A 25,510-nucleotide genomic window follows, 5' to 3' on the forward strand; every position below is an offset into this window, starting at 1 on the left:
GCTTAAATGAGGGGGGAACATTGAGACAGCCCTGGATTCTGGGTATATTCTAAATTTTGGTCAAACTTAATGAAAGGACATTTTAGCCCAATTCATTCCCTAATGAACGTCGAAAGAAACACTATTATGGCAGACGTGTATCCAGTAGGCACACCTTTACCCCAAATATGAGCATGATTGGTTGAAACTACGACTTGTGAGAGCCATTTAAAATTGTTCCCCGTGTTTCATTGATGACTACTCTACCCTATTAGGTTACTGTCAAACTGTAAATTGTTTACATGTTTCATCACAAAATGTGAAAAATGTCCTAGGGGTATGAATACTTTTTTTACATACTGTAATTCGAAAAAAAAAATCATTCCATTCGAAATCAATTGAAAACGCAATATAAATCGCATTTTTTTATCTGAAAATTTTATGTTTTAGATTTTTTATACGGATTTTAACTGACCTGGCCTTATAGGTGGATCGAGCTAAAAAAATATTTATTTTAACAGATTTGTAGAGAGAATTCTTACCTTTAAAACCATTTTTGAATGTTGTCATCCAAATAATTGCGCTGAGCACTCACTGAGAGAGATTTTTGAAAGATACTACATTTAAGTCTCTGATATCTTGCTGGAAACAATGATTACATGAAGGTTCAGGAAATGAATTTCAGAGATTTTGATTCTGCTAACACATTCGTAGACAACCAACTAGGTAAAATTAAACAGATCTAGTGAATTGGGTCCTAAAATGAAGCTTAGATTGCTGATATTATTGTTTACAGTGATAAAGCTTATTTTTCTGAGTACAATTACTTTTTGTACGACCACAAAGAGTTTAAAATGGATTTTAAATCAATTTTGAAAAATTAACCTTGCGGTCCTTCTTGACAGAAAAGCTCCTACTTGACAGCTCGTTCAAGGGGACCATAGTTGATCCATAGAAAAAATGTTGTCTTGTCAATTTTTTTTGCATTTAAATGAAAAAAAGTGATCAGAAATGGTTTTTATTCGTGTTTTTTACCGTTGTACATAAAAAATGGCATAGGGCTTTAGTACCCAATTGTCGTTTACTCCCTGATGATCATTTGAGAGTACAGAAAAAGATTCTCTACACCGTGTTTAACCTTAGTATACCAACAATGATTACATATTCACAACACACAACTCATCAGCGTGCCCCTCGGTATGGCGCCCGGCATCATCATCACCATCGTCGTTGTTATTGGTGTTGATTCGTTTCTTCCTTCATAATATGCATAGTGCACAAATCGTGCTTGCCATTTCATTAGGGCACATAACTTTTTTAGACAAGAGTGTGTCCCTTTCACACCTTATGTAAACTGTCATTCGAGTGAAAGGGATACACTATTGTTTACAAAAATTATGTGCCCTTTTGAAATGTTAGGCTCCAAATATGTAAGTGTCGGCACGATGACACGCGATCCGCGCCGCAAAAACAATGACGGTTACTGACGATGACCGAACCGGCTGTTAATGTTTTTTTTCATTCTTTCTTGGGCTCTACTGCCTGTTGTTGGTATTGACCGTCTTCTTTAATGGGGTGGGCCCACTGTACGGTATTGGTTTTGTGGTCGTGTACCACGTCTTCGGTCAGTCGACCACCATGTGTGTCGACGTCCAACGCGCGGCTCCTCAGAGTGTCGCGACTCGACCTACCGAACGGACGTTTTCTTTTCTTTTGTGCATCGCTAGTGCGACGCGTTTTCCGATATTTGTTATTCGCGCGTTGACCGGCCAAGTCTCTTCGGGGAGACTTGAACCAATTCGAGGTTGCTAAGAAGAGGTTTGGGGAAAGTCTCCAAGGTCTCTTGAACTGTTTGGGAGTTTGGGGAACCGTGACCGTGACCTTGATTTCACGGGCTGCCGTTCACGGTAGAGCTGGGGAGAAATTTGTACCGCAGGCCAACAAACCAAGGCTAGAGTGCCGGGTCGAAGAGTTATTAAACTTGCCAAATGTGTGTGTGTGTGTATGTTTCGGTTTAATTGATTAGTCGAGTGTGACTTATGGAACGTGCCACGGACCCCCCGAAAAAAAGTGAATGAAAAGAGGAAGAAATTATGGTCAGGAGATGAAGATGTTGTTGCCATCGTCAATAGCCAGTTGGTGGATGTTGTGGTGCATTCGCGATGTTTTCTTTTTCTATACTGCTCGGCCAAACGTGACCCGACAGTTGTTGTAAACGGGATCGGACACGTCGTTTGGTCGTTCCTTGTCCGGCTGTTGATTTTGGGAATTCAACTCGCTTAGGAGGTGGCAGTTGCGCAGTTAGTTTTGGTTGTTTTGTTTTTGTTTTTTTGGGTGGGCTTGGTTGTTTACTGAAATCGGAGAAGGTTGGGCAGAAATAAGTTGAAATTTAGCTGAAGATATTTTTTTTTTCGAAAGGCTAGTTTTTTTTAATGTGTTCAATCTGTGTAAGCAAGTTGTATTTTGGCATATTTAATGTTAGTCTAGATTACACAACTCGACATTTCTGAAGTTGATGTCAGTAAACGCCTCAGTTTCGTCAGAGTATGATAGATTTGTGCTCCCTGAACACGCTCCAATCGACAGAATTGAATTTTAGTGGATTCCCTGCCAATAAATAAAATAGTAAATTTGGGTACAAATTCTATGGAATTATCTTGAGCAACCATGCGCACCCACGTTTATCTATGGGGGTAGCAAAAATAAGGGTGTGCGCATGGTTGCTTATATGAGGGATCGCATGGATGTGTAACATGATTCCATAGCATTTAGACCCAAATTTACAATTTTATTTATTTGCAGAGAATTCACTAAAATTCAATTCTGTCGATTGGAGCGTGTTCAGGAAGCCCAAATCTATCATACCTTGACGAAACTGAAGCGTTTACTGACATCAACTTCAAAAACGTGTTTTAAAGCTGTTATATTTATTTATTTGAAAATATTTTTTACTTTTTGTCGAGCAAACATGTGTTGGTTCAAATATTATATTAGTGACTAAAAATTTCATCTTGAAAGCCTTTGTTTGAAGTTTAGCTATCTGTCAGTTAGCTTTTGATACGACTTCGACTCCGACTTTAGTTTCTGATTATATTTGGACTCTTGCTTTTGGATATTTAAAGACTTGGGTTCAGACTCCATCAACAACTTCTATACAAACATGTTGATAAAACAACTCGACATTTTTGAACTTTATGTCAGTAAACGCGTCAATTTCGTCAAGGTATGATAGATTGGAGCTTCCTGAACACGCTTTAATCGAAAGAATCGAATTTTAATGAATTAGGTACCTGCTAAAAAATAAATTAGTAAAATTAATTATAAATGCTATGGAATCGTCATAAGCAACCATGCGCACTTCTTTATTTTTGCTACCCCTGATATCTATAGACAAACGTGGGTGCGCATGGTTGCTTGAGATGATTTCATACCGCAATTTACAGTTTTATTTATTGGCCTGAAAATCACTAAAATTCAAATCTGACGATTGGAGCGTGTTCAGGGAGCTCAAATCTATCAGACCTTGATAACATTAAAGAGTTTACTGACATCAATTCAAAAATGCCGAGTTGTTCTAGCGACAACTTGCCTATTTTCTAAGTTTATTAAGATTACCCTTATGATTTAAATCTTCTGGTTTTCTCTAAATTTGTTAGTATGTTTTATTCTTACTGCTATCACTTTGCATTCGGGATATACTTGGAAGTTTTATTTTATTTTTCAAATTAAAAATTTCCCACACTTTGGCTTTACTTTTATTTATAACCTCGCACGGCACCTCAGAATAACGCTCGTGTCCACTGCAGCAATTTCGTTTTCCGCACTCTTCTGACTAACTTTGCATCATCGCAAGATTGGCCCCTCTTCTGTGGTTAAGGGTGAGGTGTTCTTTATTTGATTTTTGAAAACTGAATTTGACAATGTTTTTGCACTGTGCCAAATGAATCTTGAAAAAATCTTATTTGATCAAAATTCCTAAATAAGACAAAAGTTAGTGTCAAATACCTTAATTTTACTGTCGTCATTCGGCGAGAATGTGCAATCAACCGCCTTTTTCTCTGTTTTTGTTTATCCTAGTTTGATTGTTTGCGAAAGTTGGTGGTTATTCCTTCTTTTTTCACACTTTCGAGTCAAGTGTCGAACCTAACCAAAACCGAGAAAGAAATAAACAAAGTCCTGCCCTAGGGAATTTTAATGAGTGAGCTATTGTCGTCGTTGAACTTTGAGGTTGTTTTTATTTTCGCGTCATCGGGATTATTGCAACAGTGACAACAGGCTTGTTGTGTGTTTGTTTTAAGGGGAAGTGCAACTTGCGAAAGCGATTTTAAATTACAGCCCGGTTAATCGCGACCCCGATGTTGACTCGATAAACAAATCAGCTGACTTGAAGTAGAGATTTGCACGAGTTTTGCTATCTTGGAAGTGATTTTTTTTTTTTGCAAATTTTGAAGCATGTGATAAGTGACCGTACATTTGCGATGCGTGTTAGGTAGCCTGTCCCATTTTGAGGTCATGTCGAGGAATTTCAGGTGCTCACTTCTTAAATGATAGATTATGATGTTAGGAACAATGTTTTCTTAGACAAGAAAAAATAATAAAATACTTTCTCGCACCCCCTAGTCGATTTACTGAAAAATGTCACTTTTTTGAACAAATTTTCTAAAATCGCTTGGAATCAATACAAAAACTGATTCGATCTGGTGAGTATTATCTTCAAACGATAGGTTTTTGTCCATAGATTAAGATGCACTATCAATATTGGACCAAAATCTAAGTTTTTGGACTCTCCCAGGCGGATTTATGTCGAAAAAATCGCATTTTTTTGAAACTTTTTTCAGAAATGCTCATTTAATTTAGGGTAGCCTATTTTTCCTAGTAAAACCAATACATGCAGCTTATAGGAAATTTCATGGCGAACATTTTTCCCTCTGAGAAAATGCAATTTCGACACTCCAGAGCCGAGATATTTGAGTTTTAGTGAGGAAAAAAGTGCCAATTTTCAAAATTTCTCAGAATTCAGAAGCAAGGCCTACTAATTACCCGATGTTGCAAGCATGTGTCGCAAAGGTCAGGGTATGCTTTCTTATAGTAATTTTGGCCGCTGAATCCGAATCTGAAATCAAATTTCGTGTAAACAGTGATGTTTTGTAGCTACACCCTTTTGGAATGTTATTTGCGTAATTAAATCGCTGCCATTCAAATTGCTTGCAAGTTCGGTCATACTTTTCTCGGTTTTCGTTCCACTTTGATTGATTTTTTACTTACAGATCTGTTAAATGTTTTTTACTTTTTGATTATCTTAAGCAATTCGAAAAATCGCATATTGTTATTTGGTGGTGGCTTAGGGACTATCCATAAACCACGTGGACACTTTTTTTTTTAATCGCTGACCCCCTCCTCCCCAATTTCCATACAAAACAAATCTTTTTGATATGGAGAGTGGAAAATCGCTGAATCAAAGTGGTATTTACGAAAACCGAAAAAAGTATGATCGAACTTGCAAGCAATTTGAATGGCAGCGATTTTATCACGCAAATAACATTCCAAAAGGGTGTAGTTACATAACATCACTGTTTACACGAATTTTGATTTCAGATTCGGATTCAGCGGCCAAAATTACTATAAGAAAGCATACCCTGACCTTTGCGACACATGCTTGCAACATCGGGTAATTAGTAGGCCTTGCTTCTGAATTCTGAGAAATTTTGAAAATTGGCACATTTTTCCTCACTAAAACTCAAATATCTCGGCTCTGGAGTGTCGAAATTGCATTTTCTCAGAGGGAAAAATGTTCGCCATGAAATTTCCTACAAGCTGCATGTATTGGTTTTACTGGGAAAAATAGGCTACCCTAAATTAAATGAGCATTTCTGAAAAAAGTTTCAAAAAAATGCGATTTTTTCGACATAAATCCGCCTGGGAGAGTCCAAAAACTTAGATTTTGGTCCAATATTGATAGTGCATCTTAATCTATGGACAAAAACCTATCGTTTGAAGATAATACTCACCAGATCGAATCAGTTTTTGTATTGATTCCAAGCGATTTTAGAAAATTTGTTCAAAAAAGTGACATTTTTCAGTAAATCGAGTAGGGGGTGCGAGAAAGTATTTTATTATTTTTTCTTGTCTAAGAAAACATTGTTCCTAACATCATAATCTATCATTTAAGAAGTGAGCACCTGAAATTCCTCGACATGACCTCAAAATGGGACAGGCTAGTGTTAGGTCGTTGGCACCCCTTAAGCATGACGCCAAATCTGCCAGACGGCTCGTGTGGTGGCGTTAAATAAAAATAACTTAACAATCTGAACAGAAGCCAAGTGTTCTGGGAAGGCAGGAAGAAAGCACGAGACTGCGAAAACAACAGCTGCCGTGTTAGAAAGCTACATTGTGGCGAAAATAATTCAAACTCACAAATCTGCAAAAATCCTCAACAACAACAACAACAGCAGCAACAACACGTCACCACCAACACTATATCGAGCTATGAAATTCTTTCTAGGAATCTCAGGATGGAACGAAAGCAGTCCCAAAATCGACTCCGGCTTTCCAGATAAGGTGAGTTCAAGAAAATAAAATATAAATTTGGCAAAAATTTACAGAACACTTTTCGCTCGATAAGACATCTTCACTCACTTCATATTTGTGGATTTTGATTTTACGGCTGTAGATTTGTAGATTACGAAGTTCGTTTTTGAGATGCTCTACTAAACTTCAAGTTTTAAAACCTCTTAAGTGGATCATATGCCTATTTCCGGATACATTTAATCATATCAAGAGCACAGGCTTAGCCATAACGTGGAGTCGCGTGGTTCAACCAGCAGCCCTCATGAACCAATATTAGCTCAATGTCTGCGATTCTATTGACGCTCGCCACGAAACCGATATCGATCTATACAACTAGTTTTTCCCCCGCCATCGAACATGCATTTTCATAACCCGCTTATCGTCATGAATTATGCATACCACCACGATATTTAATGCACGAAAACGCTATTCTAATTGCCCATCGAGTAAAAATCTCGTAAAACGATTTGCTCAACTATTCGTCCGCAAAAGTTTTTTTTTTCTGCTGGAACGTGAAACTTTTGCATAAAGCTTTCCCCAACTGTCCTGCGGTAGTGTGGGTTACGGTGACCAATCGTAACCGCTTATAGTTGTTATGCTTTTTTAATATTTTATGATTCTCAGCGAGTCGCCGGTTTTCTCTCAAAGTCCGCAAAAAAAAAGCTCACAACCGGTCCGGGAAACATTTTTATTTTCCCCACCCTTCGATGTTTGTTCTGCTGTGTTTTCCCGCGGTAGTGTGTGAGTGTGTGTGTTTGTGAGAAAGCTGGGAAAACGATGTCGAAGAAATGGTTACGAAAATGGGGTTGTGGGAAAATGTGCACAGGGAATTTGCGGGCAGGAATGTTGGTCGGAAAAACTTTTACTGCTCTATTTCCAGGTTGGAAAGCGTTTGAAATGTTTGAAAAGGATTTCTTTGCCAAGAAAAGTTGTGGAAATCTTTAGAGCTTATTGTTATTGTTCTATAATAATTTCTTTTATTCATACGCATGAATTAAAAAAAATCTTCTAATTATTTGACAGAAATGACAGTTGATATAATTTACTTACCAAATATATGTATGAATATTTAATTCACTCTGAATTCTATACACCATTATGAAGTCCGTAATAGAGGAGAAAAGCAACTCGCGACAAAATTTTGAGGCTAGGAATTTTGACAGGTATGATTTTCATAAAGTATTCGCCTCCTTTTCTGTCCCACAGAAAACTGGGGACAATGTAGCTGTCAAACTAGGCCAAAATGTTAAAGTCACTCACAAAATGAACTTTGAGTGATTTGAGTTCATTTCTGACGTCACGATTTTCTCCTCTATACACCCTTACCAAAAATCATGATTTTTTGAGTTCTGTAACAACATTTCAAAAGGGCGAAACCTGCAAACCGCCTGTTTTGAGATAATAAGCATTGAAAACATTGCTTCTTAAATCAAATCCTATTTTGACAAAATTGGATATAATTTGCATGTTTTTGAATTGAGTGGCAGCTAATAGCCCACATTTATTATTCCCGTACCGTTTGCAATTTTTTGAACCATTTTTCACATAATAAATCGAGAAAAATAGAATACGTTCTTTTGGAACGACACTTTCAATTACGCCCCCCCGCATACGCCCACCCATTTTGACAGGGAAAATTTCGCCCTACAAAATTCGCCTTTCTGTTTACAAAACAACAAATTCGCCTTTTATGTTTACGTCTAAAAACAGAAAAATGTGCTGATTCGCCCTTTTGATCCACCTTCTCTTTTCAGAATAATAATTATTATTACGAGGGAAAATCATGTTATATTCACATTTTCATTCCATAAAACAAAAGAATAATGTAAATTTGTTGTTATTCGTGCTATGCAGATCCAAAACCATGTATAACATATTGTAATCCTGTGAAACAAGATCATCACAATGGCCATTTTTCTATCATTTCAGCGGCCAACGGTTGTTCCTGATCCGGATGTCTTCGGAATCTAGAACATCTTCACCGTTTGTCAACAGCGTACTTTCAAATTATCATTTTATCAACGAGCAAATCTAAGGTCAACGTGGCAAAATATAATGTTCCGGGAGATTCCAAAGTTCTAGTACAATACACGCAGGACCATGTAGATTAAATCTTCTTGCGTGACCAACCGAAGGTGTGGAGGCAGAGCAATAATTCGAATTATTCGAATCTTGGATTGATAAGAATCGAGAGCAGGTGAACATTGAGTGCCAATTGATAACACTTATACACGTTTGCGACAACCAAGTTGGTGTTTCCTGCGGTGCCTTCCTGGGCACTATAATCAAAGACAGTCGGATTAGTATTTACGGAAAATTGCAAGAAAAGTAATTATTAACGATTGTGAGATCAGTTTATTACAAAATGAGCCATTTAGTCATTAATAAAGCTTAAGAAGTACACTTATTCAACATCAACGTCATCTTCTTCTTGTTCGTGTTCGAACAAAACGGAATCATTCAGATCGCCATCAAAATCGTCGATTACACTGTTGTGCGGCTTCCTGCCGCGTTTTTTTGGGACGATACTTTTCAACAAGGTCTCGTAGTAAGCCTTGTTCGTGACGAAGGGCAGCAATTTCTGCAAGTCTTCCAATTTCTCGCTTGGAAGCGGCAAGGGTTCTGTGGCAATCGGGCCTGGTGTAGCCATTGACGCTCCTTCCTGTGCCATACGGAAGCATCGATATTGATCTTCATCGAAGGCGTACTTAAAGTGCACCAAGCCGGGCGAGGCAGAGCGGAATTCGAAGAAGCAAATATCTTTAAAGCAAAGCTTGTCGCCCTGGCTGTCCTTCTTTGGACGTTTGTAGACTTGCTTCAGTTCCTTCAAGGCGCGAAATTCTTCCTGTTTCATTTCAATCACGTTGAATGGGATTTTCCGGTTGATTGAGCCAATAAAAATAGCCCAATCTCTGGGAGTTTCTATTGAAACCGCGCACTTTTTCTTGGCTTTTTCTATCGACGCGTGAATGGAATCGCACTCCATGTGTGAATGCCCGCTAGTCATGAATTTATGACGAATTGTTATGTCTCGCCCCTCGGAACGACACTGTTCCACAAAATGTAGGAACGTACTGCAGACAACATAATTCAAATTTTGCCCGCCACAACGGTCCGAATAGAACGTAACCAACTTGATCTGTTCGTCCATGCTGCACAAGTCCATCAGAAGGCACGATGCTATTTCCTGCGACCCTCTTTTTGCAAGCGACTCGTCCCACATGTGACAATGCGCTGCGTTGACGCCGTTACAGGTCGAGAAAATTGTCAGGTTGAGCGTCCACAGCTGTCGCGAGTAGAAAGCGGTTCCGCACAGCAAATGTGGCGTTGCTAGACACTTCTGCAAATCAAAAGAGGCTGTCCGAATCTCGGGACTACCTTTCGCAGCCGCGACGTCCTTCTTCTTCTCTGCGTACGCTGCCGACGCCTTTCCCTGGTGCTCCTCGCGTTCATGCTGGACTTTCGCTGCTTCTGTTTCCGATGCTGCTAGTTTGAGCCGAATGGCCAGCTTGTCACACGTGTTGCAGGTGTCCATCTTGGGCTTTCTGAACGACAGTTTAAACTGTTTGAAAATTAGCCGGTACGAATTGTAATGGACTGCATCGAGACCCTGCTTCTTGCACTTCTGTATGTACAGATTATACATTTTAGCGATGTTCAGGTCGCAGCTTAGATACAGCTTCTCCGTTTTCGCACTGCTGTAATGTGACTTGTAGGCCGGGAAAGAATTGATGTGGGTCTTGATGAAGTTGATGTGCTCTTCGGGTATCTTCTTGTGGCAAGTATTGTTCTTCCGCAAGTCGTCAGCTGCAATTCCCAGGCCTGCCAGCTTCTTGTCTGCGATAATTCGGGATTTTTTGTCACCGATGTCGAACGTGGCTTCGAACATTAGTTTGCAGACTTTGGCGCGTCCTCCGTTACTTGGCAGGTAATATTGTCTAGTGAAAAGCCTCCTGGAATTGACGACCTAAAAATATGTATAATTAGAAATACGTTTAGCGAAGTAGATTAAATTACAACTACCTGTGGGTGTCGTGTGACGTCGATATCCATGTAAGAAGAAAGCAACTGATTTTGTCCCGACAGAGTTAACTCCAGGAAGCGCTTCAAAATCATTTCCCGCGCGGGTTGATCGAATTGTTCGTTACATTTCAGATGCTTACAAGCAGGTTTTATGCTACGCGCAGGAACGACCGTTCCGTCCGCTTTTCTGTACTCTTTGCCCTGAACACGTGCGTTGTGGTTTATTGCTCGAAGATTTGGTTGCTTTTGCTTGACGCACTCAGGTGCCGTGTCGTTAAACCCGAGATCGCCCGGTTTTTCACCTTCTTCGTCTGAAATTGAGCAAAAACATAAAATAATTTGAAATGTAGGTGAAGAAAATTATATCCTAACCTTCGTCGTCGTCACTTTCTTCGAATAGGATCGTTGTAGAATTAAAGCGCTCGTACATGTCCTCCAGAGCGAACTTATTAGAATCTTGGTCATTCCTGATGACGCTTATGTCACCGAAAGAAATCTCAGCGATGGGTTGACTTTGCTTGCGATTCGGCGTTGAATTTACAACTTTCTGCCTTTGATCAACCGGTGATCGCCGCGGGGAGTGGTCTCGGGATCGAGATGTAGAAACTGTCCCCGCTGAAGATCTGACCAGATCCAGTCGCTGGTCCACTAGCGAACGCTCCGCCAAGGAGACGACTCGGACGCGAGAAGTATTTCGGGATGATGATCCGGTGCCCTCCAGCTGCAGTGTGTTTGCGTTGTATCTCGATGTTTCCCGGGGTGTAGAAACCGTCCCCGCTGAAGATCTGACCAGATCCAGTCGCTGGTCCACTAGCGAACGCTCCGCCAAGGAGACGACTCGGACGCGAGAAGTATTTCGGGATGATGATCCGGCGCCCTCCAGCTGCAGTGTGTTTGCGTTGTATCTCGATGTTTCCCGGGGTGTAGAAACCGTCCCCGCTGAAGATCTGACCAGATCCAGTCGCTGGTCCACTAGCGAACGCTCCGCCATGGAGACGACTCGGACGCGAGAAGTATTTCGGGATGATGATCCGGCGCCCTCCAGCTGCAGTGTGTTTGCGTTGTATCTCGATGTTTCCCGGGGTGTAGAAACCGTCCCCGCTGAAGATCTGACCAGATCCTGTCGCTGGTCCACTAGTGAACGCTCCGCCAACGAGGTGTCTCGGAAGCTATTCCGCATACCCATACGAACACTGGTGTTTGATACTGGTGGCGATACCAGGAGTCCTGCTCGTGTGCGTTTTAATATGGAACTTCCGCTGCTGATGCTGCTATTCAGCGAACTCTGTCCCTTGCTCGAAATTAGCACTCCTGCCCGTGTGTTTTGGATGGTTGATGCTTCCGAGTAAACACTGGTGTCAAGCATAGAGCGCCTTTTCCTGGATTCGTGCTTCGTTCCTCCCGGATTTCCGGCCAAGCTCTGGTTCCAGAGACTTGGTTCCATTGCCGTCATTGTCGAGCAATCCGACACGAAGACGTCATTTACAGCCAGGCTGGAGGAGTCGGAAGACCACGGCGTCAAGCTCGAACCGTGGGTAGCTGTTAGCGTGGATGAATCCGAGTAGCTGAGCTCACTCGGTTCCGGCTCAATTTCTCCTTTGAGAACCATGTCAGCTGCCGCTGTTTATGAAGAAACAAGGATTATTACTTTTTAATCAAAAAAGCTATTATCATTTCAATAGTTTCAAAACAATATTATCAACATCAGCGATATCAATATTATCTGCTCAAATCTCACCAAGTAGGGCTTCAAAACCTTCGAAATCCATCGTTGAGGGGTTCAGTTCAGACGACAGTATACAGTTTTTGTAAAATAAAGAATTTACATAGTTTTTCCGCTTCAATTTTATTGAAAAACCGACAAAGAACAAGTTTCGTCTTCAAAAGAAGTTAAACACAAAATTCGCCCCTTGAAAACACAAGGAACCAAACGGGCGAAAAAGTGACACTTTCTTGTTTTGACATTTGACTGCATACGCCCTTTTGTTTTTCGAACAGAAAATGTCGGATATTGTGAATTTTGAGATTTTTCAAAGAGTTTTAGATAGTATTTCGTTAGTTAAACACACTTCTGGTGAAAACTCAATTTGTTTACAACAGAGGGTTTCGCCCTTTTGAAATGTTGTTATTGAGTTCCAAATCCCACTTTTCATACGAATTTTTCAGTTCAACCCATATAACCATTTTTATGGTTGTAGTACCTGAACTCAAAAAATCGTATGAAAAGTGGGATTTGGAACTCAAAAAATCATGATTTTTGGTATGGGTGTAGTATGATTGTTACTATAGAGGAGAAAATCGTGACGTCAGGAATGAACTCAAATCACTCAAAGTTCATTTTGTGAGTGACTTGAACAGTTTGGCCTAGTTTGACAGCTACATTGTCCCCAGTTTTCTGTGGGAGAGAAAAGGAGGCGAACACTTTATGAAAATCATACCTGTCAAAATTCCTAGCCTCAAAATTTTGTCGCGAGTTGCTTTTCTCCTCTATAGAGGAGAAAATCGTGACGTCACAAATGAACTCAAATCACTCAGAGTTCATTTTGTGAGTGACTTTAGCATTTTGGCCTAATTTGACAGCTACATTGTCCCCAGTTTTTTGTGTGGGAGAGAAAAGGAGGCGAATAGTTTATGAAAATCATACCTGTCAAAATTCCTAGCCTCAAAATTTTGTCGCGAGTTGCTTTTCTCCTCTATACTGCCGCTCTAATCGAGTCCGTCCCATATGTAAAAACAGCAAGCCGAGAAAAACGCACGTCAATGTTGTCCCGCCCATAAGGTTACGTGTTAGAATTTCACGAAAAGTGGATTTTCTTCGGTTTTCTAGAACAAAGTACTAAATTGTATTGGTTTTTCTGATAGTTTACATGATTTCGAACCAAACTGCATCATTACCTTAAAATTGGCGAAATTACATATGGGACGGACTAGCTTCGAGCGGTAGTATAGGAACACATGAAACGACCATCAAACGATTTACGCATTTGACAGATTGTAACAGTTTGATATAGCCTTTCTTTGCCAGTCCTATTCGTTTCAAGATTTTTAACCTTTCCTTTCTGCGCCTTTCTTTGCCAGTCCTATTCGTTTCAAGATTTTTAATGGTTCCACATCTACACAAGGAACTCTAACGAGAAAGCTTTCCATAATCCTTTTCAAGGGTGTGAACCTGCCTGTATTCATCTGCTCCTATTCAAAACGAGCTTCGCCGGGTTAGGGTAGTCGGCTAGACTCTGGTACCATTTACCCGAACTTTCTGTTCCAACTCTGAGCTGTTTACTCAACGAGGACAGCTTCTCGGCATCAATTTCTTCAGTGGTAGAGAGCCATCTTCTTTGATACGCTCGAGACCATTCTTCTCGCTAATCCCGGACGTGATTGAATAGCGCTGTAACTACTTCCCGCAGTTCCCCGAGCAAACAGGTACCAGGAAAATGCAGAAGTCAAACACTTTGCTAAATGCTTTCCCGCGCCTTAGACGGTGCCATTTGTCTAGCTTCTTGAACGATTTCTTTTACGAGCAGCAGCGCATGAATTCCGGCCAGAATTCCTGCCCCGGTAAATCGTTCCGACAGTCATTAGTGGAGCAATTTGCATCGGCTATATAGTGTGGAAGGCAGAGTTTCCCCAAGAACACGTCTTCTTGGATCACGTGAGGAGGAAAACTGTGGGCAGCGCGTTGGAGAAAGTGGTATTGCGACAGGATTAATTTATGGTTCAGGCGCGCCTTTCATGTTAATCGCCGACCTGTGTGAACACCACGTGGAGCCATTATGTCTGGTTCGTGGAAGAAATTGCTGAAAGTGATTCTAGTTTGGCAATCATTTGTTGGAAATTTCAACGGACATGAATTTATACATTTTATTACCTCACCTTAGTCACTTAAAACCTATCAGATTTTTGTGAACAAACGAAGAAATAACTTCATTTGGCAGACCGTATTAGATCACTCCATTATCATAATTTCTCATAAGCCATCCCACCAACTTCATTACAAGCCCTAAGCGAAGAATTGATCAATTATTCTGCCATCAAATTGGATTATCCTCTCAGTCACACAGCTGAGAGCACCCATTCGAGCGAGATTCGCCGTCATCACCTTGCCCTGAAGACGTTGCTCGCGGTACTAACGTTTAATGTATTCCGCTCAGATATTTTCCTTTATATCTCCAAGAATGGCATACCACCATATAACGCGTTGATAAAATATTTATTCATCGATACACTCATCTGATCTTCTTCCTTCTTCATCGAATCGCGCGACAGCAATCGAACAACGATGCCGCCAAGCTAAATCGCAAGGAATCTTACAAAGCCCAACGAAAGAATTACCGCCGCGAGAAGAAACGGGTAGCGTCGGAGCTGCTCAACTCCCTCCAGGATCCGGCCGTCATCGTCCTAGCGGACTGGTTGAAGGTAGGTTCCAGCACGACTCCCCGACCAGACTAGTTCTAATCCTCCTTTTCACCGTAGATCCGGGGCACGCTCAAGTCGTGGACGAAGCTGTGGTGCGTGCTGAAGCCGGGTCTGCTGTTTATCTACAAGAGTCCGAAGACCAAGAGCAGCCACTGGGTCGGTACGGTGCTGCTGACGTCCTGCCAGGTTATCGAGCGGCCCAGCAAGAAGGATGGCTTCTGCTTCAAGCTGTTCCACCCGATGGACCAGACGATATGGGCCCCGCGGGGACCGGATAAGGAGACGATGGGTGAGGCTTTACTCTAAATCAATTGGCACTTCCCTGATCACCTCGATGTTTTGTCGTAATCGAGAAGCTAACCTAACGTTTTTTTGTAGGAGCCGTGGTTCAACCACTGCCCACGTCCTACCTGATCTTCCGGGCACCCAGTCAGGCCGCCGGCAAGTGCTGGCTGGACGCGCTGGAGCTGTCACTGCGGTGTTCCGCCCTGCTGGTGCGGTCCGTTCCGGCCATCGACATGAGCGTTGTGGAAGACCTGGGAACGGCCAGCTCCACGCACGAGACCCAGTGGTCCGAAGCGGACTACGAGAAGCACTTTGACGAGCATGGTAAGTTTCCTGGAAGTTGTGAAACAATGCAAGGGTTCGGTGATTACCCAAGACCCCTTGATCTTTTCGCCCTGATCATTACTAATTCGGTTCCTTTTTTTCGTTCGTTTTATTTTTCTTTCGTGTCTGAAATTTGCTTGCACCTCGCAAACTCGCAATCTCACTCATGATTCACGGTCGCTAATATTTTCCGCTGATTGGGCCATCTCTCGTTGTCGTTGTGTCCTCCTGTACTTGTGCTATCTAACCCCATCAAACCCCCCTGTTGGCTTACCCGGTACTACGTCCTGTCCCTGTAATTGGCACCACCCCGGCACGTACGCACAGTTCCCAAGTTGAAAGAGCACCTGAACTACCTGATGAAGTACCTCCCGCCGTCGCCGCCGGACAAGCGGAACCTCCCGGTAGTCTCGATCGAAAAGTCCCAACCCCGTAGTTCGTGTCCCTCGCCGACTCCCATCTTCCAGCAGCTGTACCTGGCGGTGGCCCATTGGGAGCGCTACCTGCGGGATTCGCCGGAACTGTTTCCGCGGTCACCTGGACGATTCGACGAGGACGATCAGCTGCGCTCCGGGATGCTTTCCCCGTCGGACGATGTTTTTGACGAAGCGGGCGATATTGACCGACGGCGCAGTTCGCTGCAGGTTGGGTTCTCTCCGGCGCGGCAAGTCCACATGACGCCGGGAGAAAAGCAACGTCGCCGAAGCAGCCCGGCAGAGTTTAGCAAAGCCAACTCGGGAATCACGATCCGGATCTCTGACGGTCAATATTGCATTGAGGGTGGAGTTGTTGTTTGATGATCTTAATTTTGAACCCATCGTAGTTGTTATCCGGTTAAAATCACATATCTCTAACTTGCGCTTGATTTTGTAGATTTGGACATCGATAGTCAGCCGGACCAGGGCACCCTAGTGATGTCGGCCGGCGAGTCCGACTCGGAGTCGGACATGGGCGAAGGCATGGTGGAGGTGGAGGAGTTCCCGGAGACGCCGTACGTGCACTCGCCGGAGGAGGAGTTTGGTGCGGTAAGCAAAAGCTCTGTTTCTGTTTGTGTAGCAGTACAATTTTCACAGGCGCTCGTTTTAGGCCGGTGAACAAGTGGAGGAACTTCCGGAGGAGCACAAAAGCCTAATCTGGTTCCTGGTGAAGCAGGTCCGACCCGGAATGGATCTGAGCAAGGTTGTACTGCCAACGTTTATTCTGGAGCCGCGCTCCTTTCTAGACAAACTTGCGGATTCGTACTACCATGCAGATCTTTTGTCAAAGTGAGTTCAGGGTCTGCTTGTTCCGAGTGTGAAAAATATGATAAATATCTCCTTTCAGGGCCGTCTTGGAGGACGATCCCTTCACGCGAATGAAGACGGTAGTTCAGTGGTACCTGTCCGGGTTTTACAAGAAACCTAAAGGTCTTAAGAAACCGTACAATCCCATTCTGGGTGAAACGTTCCGCTGCTACTGGCAGCACGAGAATGGCAGCCGAACGTTCTACATTGCCGAGCAAGTCTCGCATCATCCTCCGATTTCGGTGTTTTATGTGACAAACCGACAGGACGGGTTCTGCATCAGTTGCAGCATTTTGGCCAAGTCCAAGTTCTACGGCAACAGCACGTCGGCGATTTTGGAGGGAGTGGCCACGTTGACGTTGCTGCCCCGGGGAGAGAGTTACACGCTGACGGTTCCGTACGCTCACTGCAAGGGTATTCTGATGGGAACACTTTCGATGGAGCTCGGTGGTAAGGTATCGGTGGAGTGTGAAAACACCGGCTACAAGACGGAGCTGGAGTTCAAGCTGAAGCCGTTCTTGGGAGGTAACGAGTACATCAACATAGTCACGGGTAAGCTAAAGCTCGGTAAGGAAACGCTAGCTAGCATCAACGGTCACTGGGACGGAGAGATTCGGATAAAGGACTCCCGAACGGGTGAAGATTCGGTCCTTTTCAATCCCACTACGGAAGTACGTGCCCAGCGGTTGAAGCGGTTCACCGTCCCAATGGAATCGCAGGGAACCAACGAATCGGAACGACTGTGGCAACATGTGGCCGCTGCGATCCGAAGGGACGACCAAGTCGGGGCGACCGAAGAAAAGACCGCCCTTGAGGAAGCTCAGCGAATCTCCGCCAAGGAAAGGAAGGCTACCTGCACTGAGTGGATTCCGGGCTTGTTCCAGCAGGATCTGGTCACCGGACAGGTACGGCGTGCGCCCGTCAATTCTTGTAGACTTTCTTTTCAAATGTATCTCCCTCCATAGTACCACTACAAGTATGCCGACCTCCGCCCTTGGGATCCGCGCAACGATCTTCGCCAATACGAGAGCAACTACCGGATACAGACAAAGACGCGCCACCAAGCACCGATGGTCCGGACGGCATCCGTCGTCAGCTCGGATCCGTTGAGTATTTTGCAGGTCGAATCGAGGGGCTCGCTGCGTAAGACCCGCGCTCTGACCGCGGGCGTGCTGAAGTCTCGTAAAATCTCGTCCAACACGTCCACGCCGGATCTAATCGATCCAAACTCGGACTCTAGTCACTCGAACGACGCCCACGACTCCGGGCTCTCCAACACGAGGTAGGTTTCCAAGCTCAACCTTCAACCTTTCAACCTATACAATCCAAACATCTTTCAGGGTTATTCAATCGCTGGACGATATCAACCGCAAGCTGGAGGAGCACTCGAAGAAGCTTTCGAAGCTGCAGCTGGACATGGACAAGATTTATTGGGCGCCTAAGAACCAGGGTGGTAGCGCCCTCGGCGGTTTCGTAAGTCCGACCACCTTGCGGGGGATCGCATTTGGAGTGTTGGCGCTGTTGTTGCAAATCTTTATCGCATGGTATCTAACGAAACGGTCACTAGCGGCAGCCGCCGGAAGTGGTTCCGGTGGTGCTGGCAGCACTGGTAGTCAATAGAATGTTGTTTTGTTTTATATTTTCTATTGGACATTTTCTGTGTAATTTTTAGTATCAAGAACAATCAATAATCGAAACAATTGCCAACTGCTGGAAGCAGGACAGTTTTGAAGGGTTTATTTAAGGGGAACAGGAGAGGAGAGTGGTGGATTAGAAATAACAGAATATTACTTTAAGTCAATAGCTAATCGCCGTTATATGACAGCTTTCTTAAATTTCCAATATTTGGTGGAAAACTTAATATAGCACACTTCATAGAGCTTCAACATGTTAAAATAAACAAACTTGTGATTTCTTATCAAACTTTCGAAAATAATAGATCACGATAAAATAAAGACTTTTCAGTAAATTTTGACAGAACTCTGTTCCAGCGTTCGATCGAAGCGATTCGTGTGACGTTTCTACTCGAACGCATCCCTTCGGGACCATCCATAAACCACGTGGACACTTTTTTGGGAATTTGATACCCCCCCCCCCCTCGTGGACAATTGCTCATACTTTTTTGTATGGATCGTGGACAATCGCCATACCCCCCCCCCCACCCCTAAAGTGTCCACGTGGTTTATGGATGGTCCCTTCCGAGGGAAGTGCAATCGCAAGGTTTTATGCGAACGCTGGAATAACTCAGCGCATAATAATGACAAAATTGACAGAATCGTCTACTTACCTGGTGGCGAATAACCACATTCTCGGCTATAGTCACCTGAATCACATTAACAGCAACATCTACTTACCACTGCTCAGCACACAACACGATGTCAGCACTTCACTTACCTTTTGTTAGTTTTCATTGGCTCATCGATACCTTGATTCTGAACTCCGTTTTAGAAAAGCACATCCCAAACGCAATCGGTATTACTAGTTGGTCGATGGTAGTAAGCACAGAGTCGCACTTGAGCTGTTGCAGTCAAGACACCTACCCCTCTACTTAAACAGTCAAGATACAAACCATCAGCACGTATTCACCACTCTGACAAAGTAACTCCAGCTTTTAGCGGATATCCTGTGGAAAGCTTTGTCATTTCCTCCCTTCTTCCAAAACGTTATCTACTCTACATTCCGTTAGGTTTTTGACCTAAACATAAAGCATAGAGACAAAGCTCTTCATTTGCTGAGAATATCGAAGAATCTGTGGTTAGTGGGGTTGCAGAAGGACCTCTGTAGTGAAAAAGAAACAGTTTAAAAAAGCTTGAGCAAAAACAATTAAATGAAGAATAAATTATTAGGTCATTGAATGAACAAATCAACACACTAACGCACTTACAACAATTAGTCACACGGTAATCGAATGCAATAAAGGATAAGATTGAAAGAGGACGGAGTGCAGTGCAGTGAGGGAAGAGAAGAGAAAAGTTTAGGCTGGAGAATTGCGCCCACTAAAACTGTTTGAAACTTTGGGACGTTAACTGTGTAATATTTCATAATTTGCTTCCTAAGTTTACCAGTAAATCCTTGGTAGGTTCTACCTTACTTCATCCTACTTTAAGTGTATCTGTTAAGTGGAATTATATTGCATAACCGAAGGTTTCCTCCACCCCATCACAAAATGGTTCAAGTTTTGGTGTATATTGTGTAAAATGGTGAAAGCCACATAAAGTTTAAGTCAGGTAAATTTAAGTAAAGCACTAAATTTAAACAGTGCTTAAATGCAATCGTAACTAACCCATGTTTGCCATTTATTGAATCCTAACCATTTACAACAAACTACAGGAAATTATAAAATGTTAAACCAGCACCGAAGGTTTAAGTTCACTGGTTCTAACACGCGAACATTTGTTCGGATTTGGTTTGGAAAGCATCGTTATTTTTTAGAGCGCGAAAAACATTATATCGAGAAAACAATCAAGCAGTTCAGCGGTATTGAAAATATACATTAACATGTATTTGTGCTGGTTATTTGGAAACGTTTGCTTTGCAAGAAATAATAAAACATACACATGAAAACACACTTAAAAACACTTACACAAACATGCCCACACAAAAGGGAAAATAACAAATTATATGAATTCAATTGTTACTGAATGCGAATATAAAACTAAAATGGTTACATTATCTGTTTTAGATGTTTAAATTTTTCGGATGACATTCCATTGTTTTTTGAGCAGAAGAACTTTCCTTTGGTATTTGAAATTAAATATATCTTTAATGAACTTTCTTATAATAATTACATTTCTTCTAAAGAAACATAATAATATCACATTTGGGAATTATGACAGATTTGCTGTCAGAAAAAATGTTGAATTTCACCTCTGGTATGTTGAAATTTACCTCTGGCATGCGCAAGAAAAAACAAAAGTTTTATCCCAAAATAATTTCAAACCGTGTAATGTGTAATTTTACCACTTTTCTGGTGTAATGTCACTTTTTCAGTCTAAATTGATGTAAAATTACTTCATAAATGATTCAATATTCATCCTTCCAATATTAAACCTTCCATATTTACACAAGTTTTTACTGTGGTGGTTTACAAAATATCAAATACAGCAAAAAAAAAAAAATCCTAATGCCTGGCAAGATTGAAGCATGTGGACACCTCCCTTCGAAGTGATTTTTTTTCAAGGCCTTCGGACAATCGAGTCAATCGGTTCTTAAGGGGTTTTTTTTTTGAAAATATATCTTTTTTGAACATGCCTATGATAATTACATTTCATTTACATTTTAAGTGGTATGGCTCTTCATCTTTGTTGTACTTATCGTTTTATTATTAACTGGGAACATTAATTTATTTACATTGTTTTAAATTTTTGCACTGAAAAGAATACATTTGGGTAAAAAAGAAAAAAATAATTTTAACAACTCATCCTGACTTAAAACTAAAAAACTAAATTAATTGAAATATTCAAAATCATTAGAACGAGTAAACTACGAACTGTATTTTAAGAGAAATCCTTCAAGCGTTCTTACTCGTTTCGCACGAGTTTTGCAACCACGCAGTGTATTCTCGGCAACTTTTCGCCGCTGATTCAACGGCAATTGCTGCAGATTTGGAACCACTCGAGCAGACCCCGCTTCTGGTGACGCCAAAGCAGGAAAATCCACGTCCGTGAATGCTGGTGGTGTTTTGCGACGATTTGGTTGGTGCCTCGTCGTCGCTTGCTGCCGAATTTTTACAAACTCAGCCCGTTTAGGGCAGCTCCGATTCTTGGTCGAATGGTCGCCCCCGCAATTGAAACATTTGGCTTCGATGTTCTCGTTGATTGTGATGCAAGCTTGAGTTTTGTTCTCACCTCCGCAGATTGCACAACGACTCTTGATGAAACAGTTCCTTCTACCATGTCCAAACTGCAAGCAGTTCGAACTTTGCGTCACGTCTAGGTGCACTGGACGATAACGTTCCCAAGTCACGATTATGTTGAATATTGCCCGAACTGCCTTCAGCTCAGACGGCGTTGTCGATCCTTTCTCGAGCTGAACCAGGTACAGTTGATCACGATACTTGATGTCCTTGTTGTGTCTCGTCATCTTGAAGACTTCGATCACGTTTAACTTAAGAGTTTTTAGCTCTTCTTTCAGCACACTCACATCCATGTCTTACAGGCCTCGAAGGACTTGTTTCATGGGTCGTTTACCTGGATCGTCATTGCTGTAGTATTAAACTTTGTGTTGTTCAAGTAATCCCGAACGTAGTTGTAATCCTTTCTACTAGGTAGCAGAATTTTGAGTCCATCATTTAACTTCTTCAAATCTACCGATCCTGCTGGTGAGGACCACCTCTTTTTCATGCCGTGAGGCATTTTTGCTCTTTTTAGCACTTTTCAGGTCACTGATTGGTGGTCCACAAGAGAAAGATTTTTAAGGGAGTTGTAAATAGTTTCATAGCGAGTTTGTTTTGTTCATCAAATCATTTTCTTGGCCTGTTTTATTGTCACCCACTTCCTGATTACTGTGCTTACTTCGCCCACCAACCAAGATTTTAAACATCTGCCAAAAAATGAAACTGTTCCCAAGGAAACAAAACCGCGATGGACAAAGGAGCAAAAAAAGAAAACCGGAGACACATAATTATCGTGAAAAACTATCCAGCCGCCTCCTCCCCCTTCCCCATGAGCTAGCAAATTTAGTCTCTGTCTGTGGCGCGCGCGGGGATTTACTAATTGGGTTATGAAAAGGGATTAGTCTTTCGCTTTCATTCGCCCATTTTCCTTCGTTTTTCAGCTGCAGAAAAATCTTATTCATGTTGGCGAAAAAAAATCGAAAACAATAAACTCAATTGTTTATGGGCGCAAATGGACGTCTTTATGGAAATGTTTTTTTCTTTTTTTTCGAAAGCTTTTTATTTCTTGTGGGTGACAAAGTAAAATTGGAGGACAAACAGAAATAGGTTTTTTCTAAATAAAATCCATTGAAATAGATATTCTATTGTAGTTATGATTTGCTGCTTCCTAAAAAAAATATCTTATCTAACAGTCACTGTGACTTGGCACCCAAGCCAACCCAAAATTTAATCTTGCATCTTGGCTAGCGACCTCGCAGTTCATCGGGCCAGAGGAGAACAAATAAGAGTTGTGGTTATTTTTGGGAAAAGAGTGCGCACAGTATGGGGCAGAAGAAAAACCGAGTAAAGGGTGAATGGATGGAAATTGAGCTGGAGACAAATAATTTTCCGCTTTCACAGTTACTTGTCGACGGCAGAATCCTGATGCCAAATCAGTGGAGATGCCCTCCAAAAATGAAAAAAGAATAAGCGGCACAGTGGTTCAGATCGTAAAATTAAGTGGAAATTGTTTTTTTTCCGAAAAGTGGTGCACTTATGAAGATTTGGTATCTTCGGAAGAGTTGGGCAACTTTTGGCTTAGTTGAAAATAAGATTTATTCACGATTTGGGTTTTTTTTACTTGCCCCTGTCCATACAATTGAGTTTAAAAGTCAAGATTGTTTTTTTTTTAAAATATCAAGCTTCCCTGCACCGTGCGGTACACGCGGTTCACATGCACCTCGGTTTTGCTTTGCGCCTGCTTTGTTCGGTTCACACCCGTACCCGTCTCTCTCGAGCCGAGGGTATTTTGGTTCAACGTACCAGCGCACCACGACAATCTCGGCTCGTCGCCTCGGTTGTGTGTCTGGCACTCACCCGAGGCATGAACCCAGCGTATGAACCAAGGTGCTTCACTCGGTACGTGCCGAGGTAAGTGCCGTGGTACGCGCTGGCGGTACAAACCGGGTTCAATACCACGGCGCGTACCACGACACGCTAGGTTCATGTCTCGGGTGAGTGCCAGACACACAACCGAGGCGACGAGCCGTGATTGTCGTGGTGCGCTGGTACGATGAACCAAAATACCAACACACAATGGGTTCAGGCTCGTACCGAAGCTAGAAAACTAAACCCACGGTGTGCGTTGGCACTGGCGCATGGGAAGCTTGAAAAATATTAAGAACTGTTTGTTTTGTCAGAAAATCCGATTTCCTTTTTGTTCTGTGATTTGTTCCACTGTGAAATGTTTTTTTTTTTGCTGGCAAACATTGTTTAGATATGTTTTATAAACACGAGGTTCCAGAATTCGTGCTTGCCATTTCAAAAGGGCACATAACTTTTGTAAACAATAGTGTATCCCTTTCACTCGAATGACAGTTTACATAAGGTGTGAAAGGGACACACTCTTGTCTAAAAAAGTTATGTGCCCTAATGGAATGGCAAGCACGAATTCACAATTGATTCTGAACTGCCCATAATTGAAAATTCGGCTATTAGGGTACGTTATCCATTAGTGGACCCCTTTCCTAAAGTGGACCCTCTGAAGGGTTTTTGATGAAAAATTCAATAAAATCATAATTTCAAGCGTGTTGTTGTCTACAAATCATTTATTTGGCATGTTCAGCATCATTTAGAACAATGTTGACTGACATTGAATTGTCCTTTTCACCAAAATAAGTGTTTTGAGTTCGACATCTGAAATCTGCCATGGCCACTAGCATTTTCACAACAAAAGTGCATTTTTATTTTATGATTGAATTAACAATCCAATCATTTTTTGACTGATTATTTAACTTCAGCAAGTCGAAGTAATGTAAGTTTAAGAATCTTTACTAAAATAAAGCGAAGAAATGCAATTTTTGAGCAAAAATTAGGGGGGGTCCAATAAAGGACAACGAAAATCCAAACTTTTCCAAAAGTGGACCCCTGTTAATTAAACCTTCAAAAATGATGAAAACTGTGTATTCAAGCAAAAGTTTCTCTAAAACATACAATAAATGCTTGTTTTTATCAACCTAAACGTATATTTTTTCAATTACGAGTATAAATATAGCTGTTTTCATGTTAAAAGTACCAAAAATGCTGAAGCCGTAAGAATTTATAATTAATCAAAACTATAGTTAATTGTACTTAACTGAAGCATCCTAATTGCAGTTTGAAATGATATTTTATAATAATAAATCAATAACAAAACATTTTTTTTCCAATAAACATACGTGGTTTTATCAGCAACTGTAAACAATTCTATTGTTTAGTTTCGGTCAACCATTTATTAATATGGAAAAATTTGCATTAAGATTACTTTTTTTAAATTATTTTTATGTTAACAGTGGTTTTTGAAACGTTTTCTCTAATCTTTTTCGGAAATAAATGTGTTTAAATGTCTGTTAGGTTTTTTTTTGTTTAAAGCCAAATTTGTTAACAAAAAATATTTGTTTATGATGAAAAGTGAGCAAAATCCATCTTTTATTCATTATATCTATCATTAGACCTACACCGTGCATCAAAACATCAAATATCGGGTAAATTTGGTATAAAAATAACATTTTGCCTATAGTGGACCCGGGTCCACAATCGGATTATGGACCCGGGTCAACTATAGGAAAAGGGGGTCCATAACAGGCAAAAAAAAACTTTTTTTTCAATTGGCTATTTTTCTGCTCAAAAACAAATAACTGATGAAACAAATAGTCAAAATTGTTCAAAAGACTTCAGATTTCATTGTTTTGTACAAAGGGTTATGAAAAAGTGCTTAAAATATTGAAAATTTGTGAAAAATGTGCTTCGGCTCTACTAGGGGGTCCACTAATGGTTAAAA

The 25,510-nt window shown here is 41.6% G+C and overlaps 2 protein-coding genes across 8 annotated transcripts in view; one reads left to right on the forward strand and one right to left on the reverse strand.

Moving 5' to 3' along the window:
* The window catches only part of LOC120424660 (oxysterol-binding protein-related protein 8), a 62,322-nt gene extending 41,773 nt beyond the window's left edge, over nucleotides 1-20,549 (forward strand). For 3 of the 7 annotated variants that reach the window (XM_039588834.2, XM_052706316.1, XM_052706317.1), the window contains 10 exons: nucleotides 6,482-6,537; nucleotides 14,836-14,985; nucleotides 15,043-15,274; nucleotides 15,364-15,594; nucleotides 15,922-16,374; nucleotides 16,468-16,619; nucleotides 16,681-16,859; nucleotides 16,918-17,782; nucleotides 17,843-18,159; nucleotides 18,218-20,549. In XM_039588834.2, the coding sequence (XP_039444768.2) occupies nucleotides 6,482-6,537; nucleotides 14,836-14,985; nucleotides 15,043-15,274; nucleotides 15,364-15,594; nucleotides 15,922-16,374; nucleotides 16,468-16,619; nucleotides 16,681-16,859; nucleotides 16,918-17,782; nucleotides 17,843-18,159; nucleotides 18,218-18,497 (2,915 nt within the window). In that variant the 3' untranslated portion in view covers nucleotides 18,498-20,549. Of the gene's footprint in view, nucleotides 1-1,602; nucleotides 1,784-3,745; nucleotides 4,469-6,204; nucleotides 6,538-14,835; nucleotides 14,986-15,042; nucleotides 15,275-15,363; nucleotides 15,595-15,921; nucleotides 16,375-16,467; nucleotides 16,620-16,680; nucleotides 16,860-16,917; nucleotides 17,783-17,842; nucleotides 18,160-18,217 lie in introns of those variants that run through there. The other 4 variants (XM_052706318.1, XM_052706319.1, XM_052706315.1 and 1 more) reach the window with 4 other exon arrangements.
* On the reverse strand, nucleotides 8,489-12,353 carry LOC120424661 (uncharacterized). The gene is made up of 4 exons (XM_052706321.1): nucleotides 12,308-12,353; nucleotides 10,942-12,189; nucleotides 10,570-10,880; nucleotides 8,489-10,513 (listed from the first exon to the last, which is right to left on the reverse strand). Exons 1-4 carry the CDS (start codon nucleotides 12,336-12,338, stop codon nucleotides 8,951-8,953), a joined length of 3,153 nt encoding a protein of 1,050 aa, XP_052562281.1. The 5' UTR covers nucleotides 12,339-12,353; the 3' UTR covers nucleotides 8,489-8,950.
* Nucleotides 20,550-25,510: the final 4,961 nt, after the last annotated feature.

Source organism: Culex pipiens, chromosome 1 (genome assembly GCF_016801865.2).
Source record: "Culex pipiens pallens isolate TS chromosome 1, TS_CPP_V2, whole genome shotgun sequence".
Classification (NCBI taxonomy): domain Eukaryota; kingdom Metazoa; phylum Arthropoda; class Insecta; order Diptera; family Culicidae; genus Culex; species Culex pipiens.

What these genes read in the sequence shown, in the direction of transcription:
- LOC120424661 (XM_052706321.1), bottom strand. Translation starts at nt 12,338, where the DNA reads ATGGATTTCGAAGGTTTTGAAGCCCTACTTG. An exon ending in AGGTTTTGAAGCCCTACTTG is followed by an intron (nt 12,190 to 12,307) that starts GTGAGATTTGAG and finishes CTTCATAAACAG; the next exon opens with CGGCAGCTGACATGGTTCTC. An exon ending in ACGTCACACGACACCCACAG is followed by an intron (nt 10,514 to 10,569) that starts GTAGTTGTAATT and finishes ACATATTTTTAG; the next exon opens with GTCGTCAATTCCAGGAGGCT.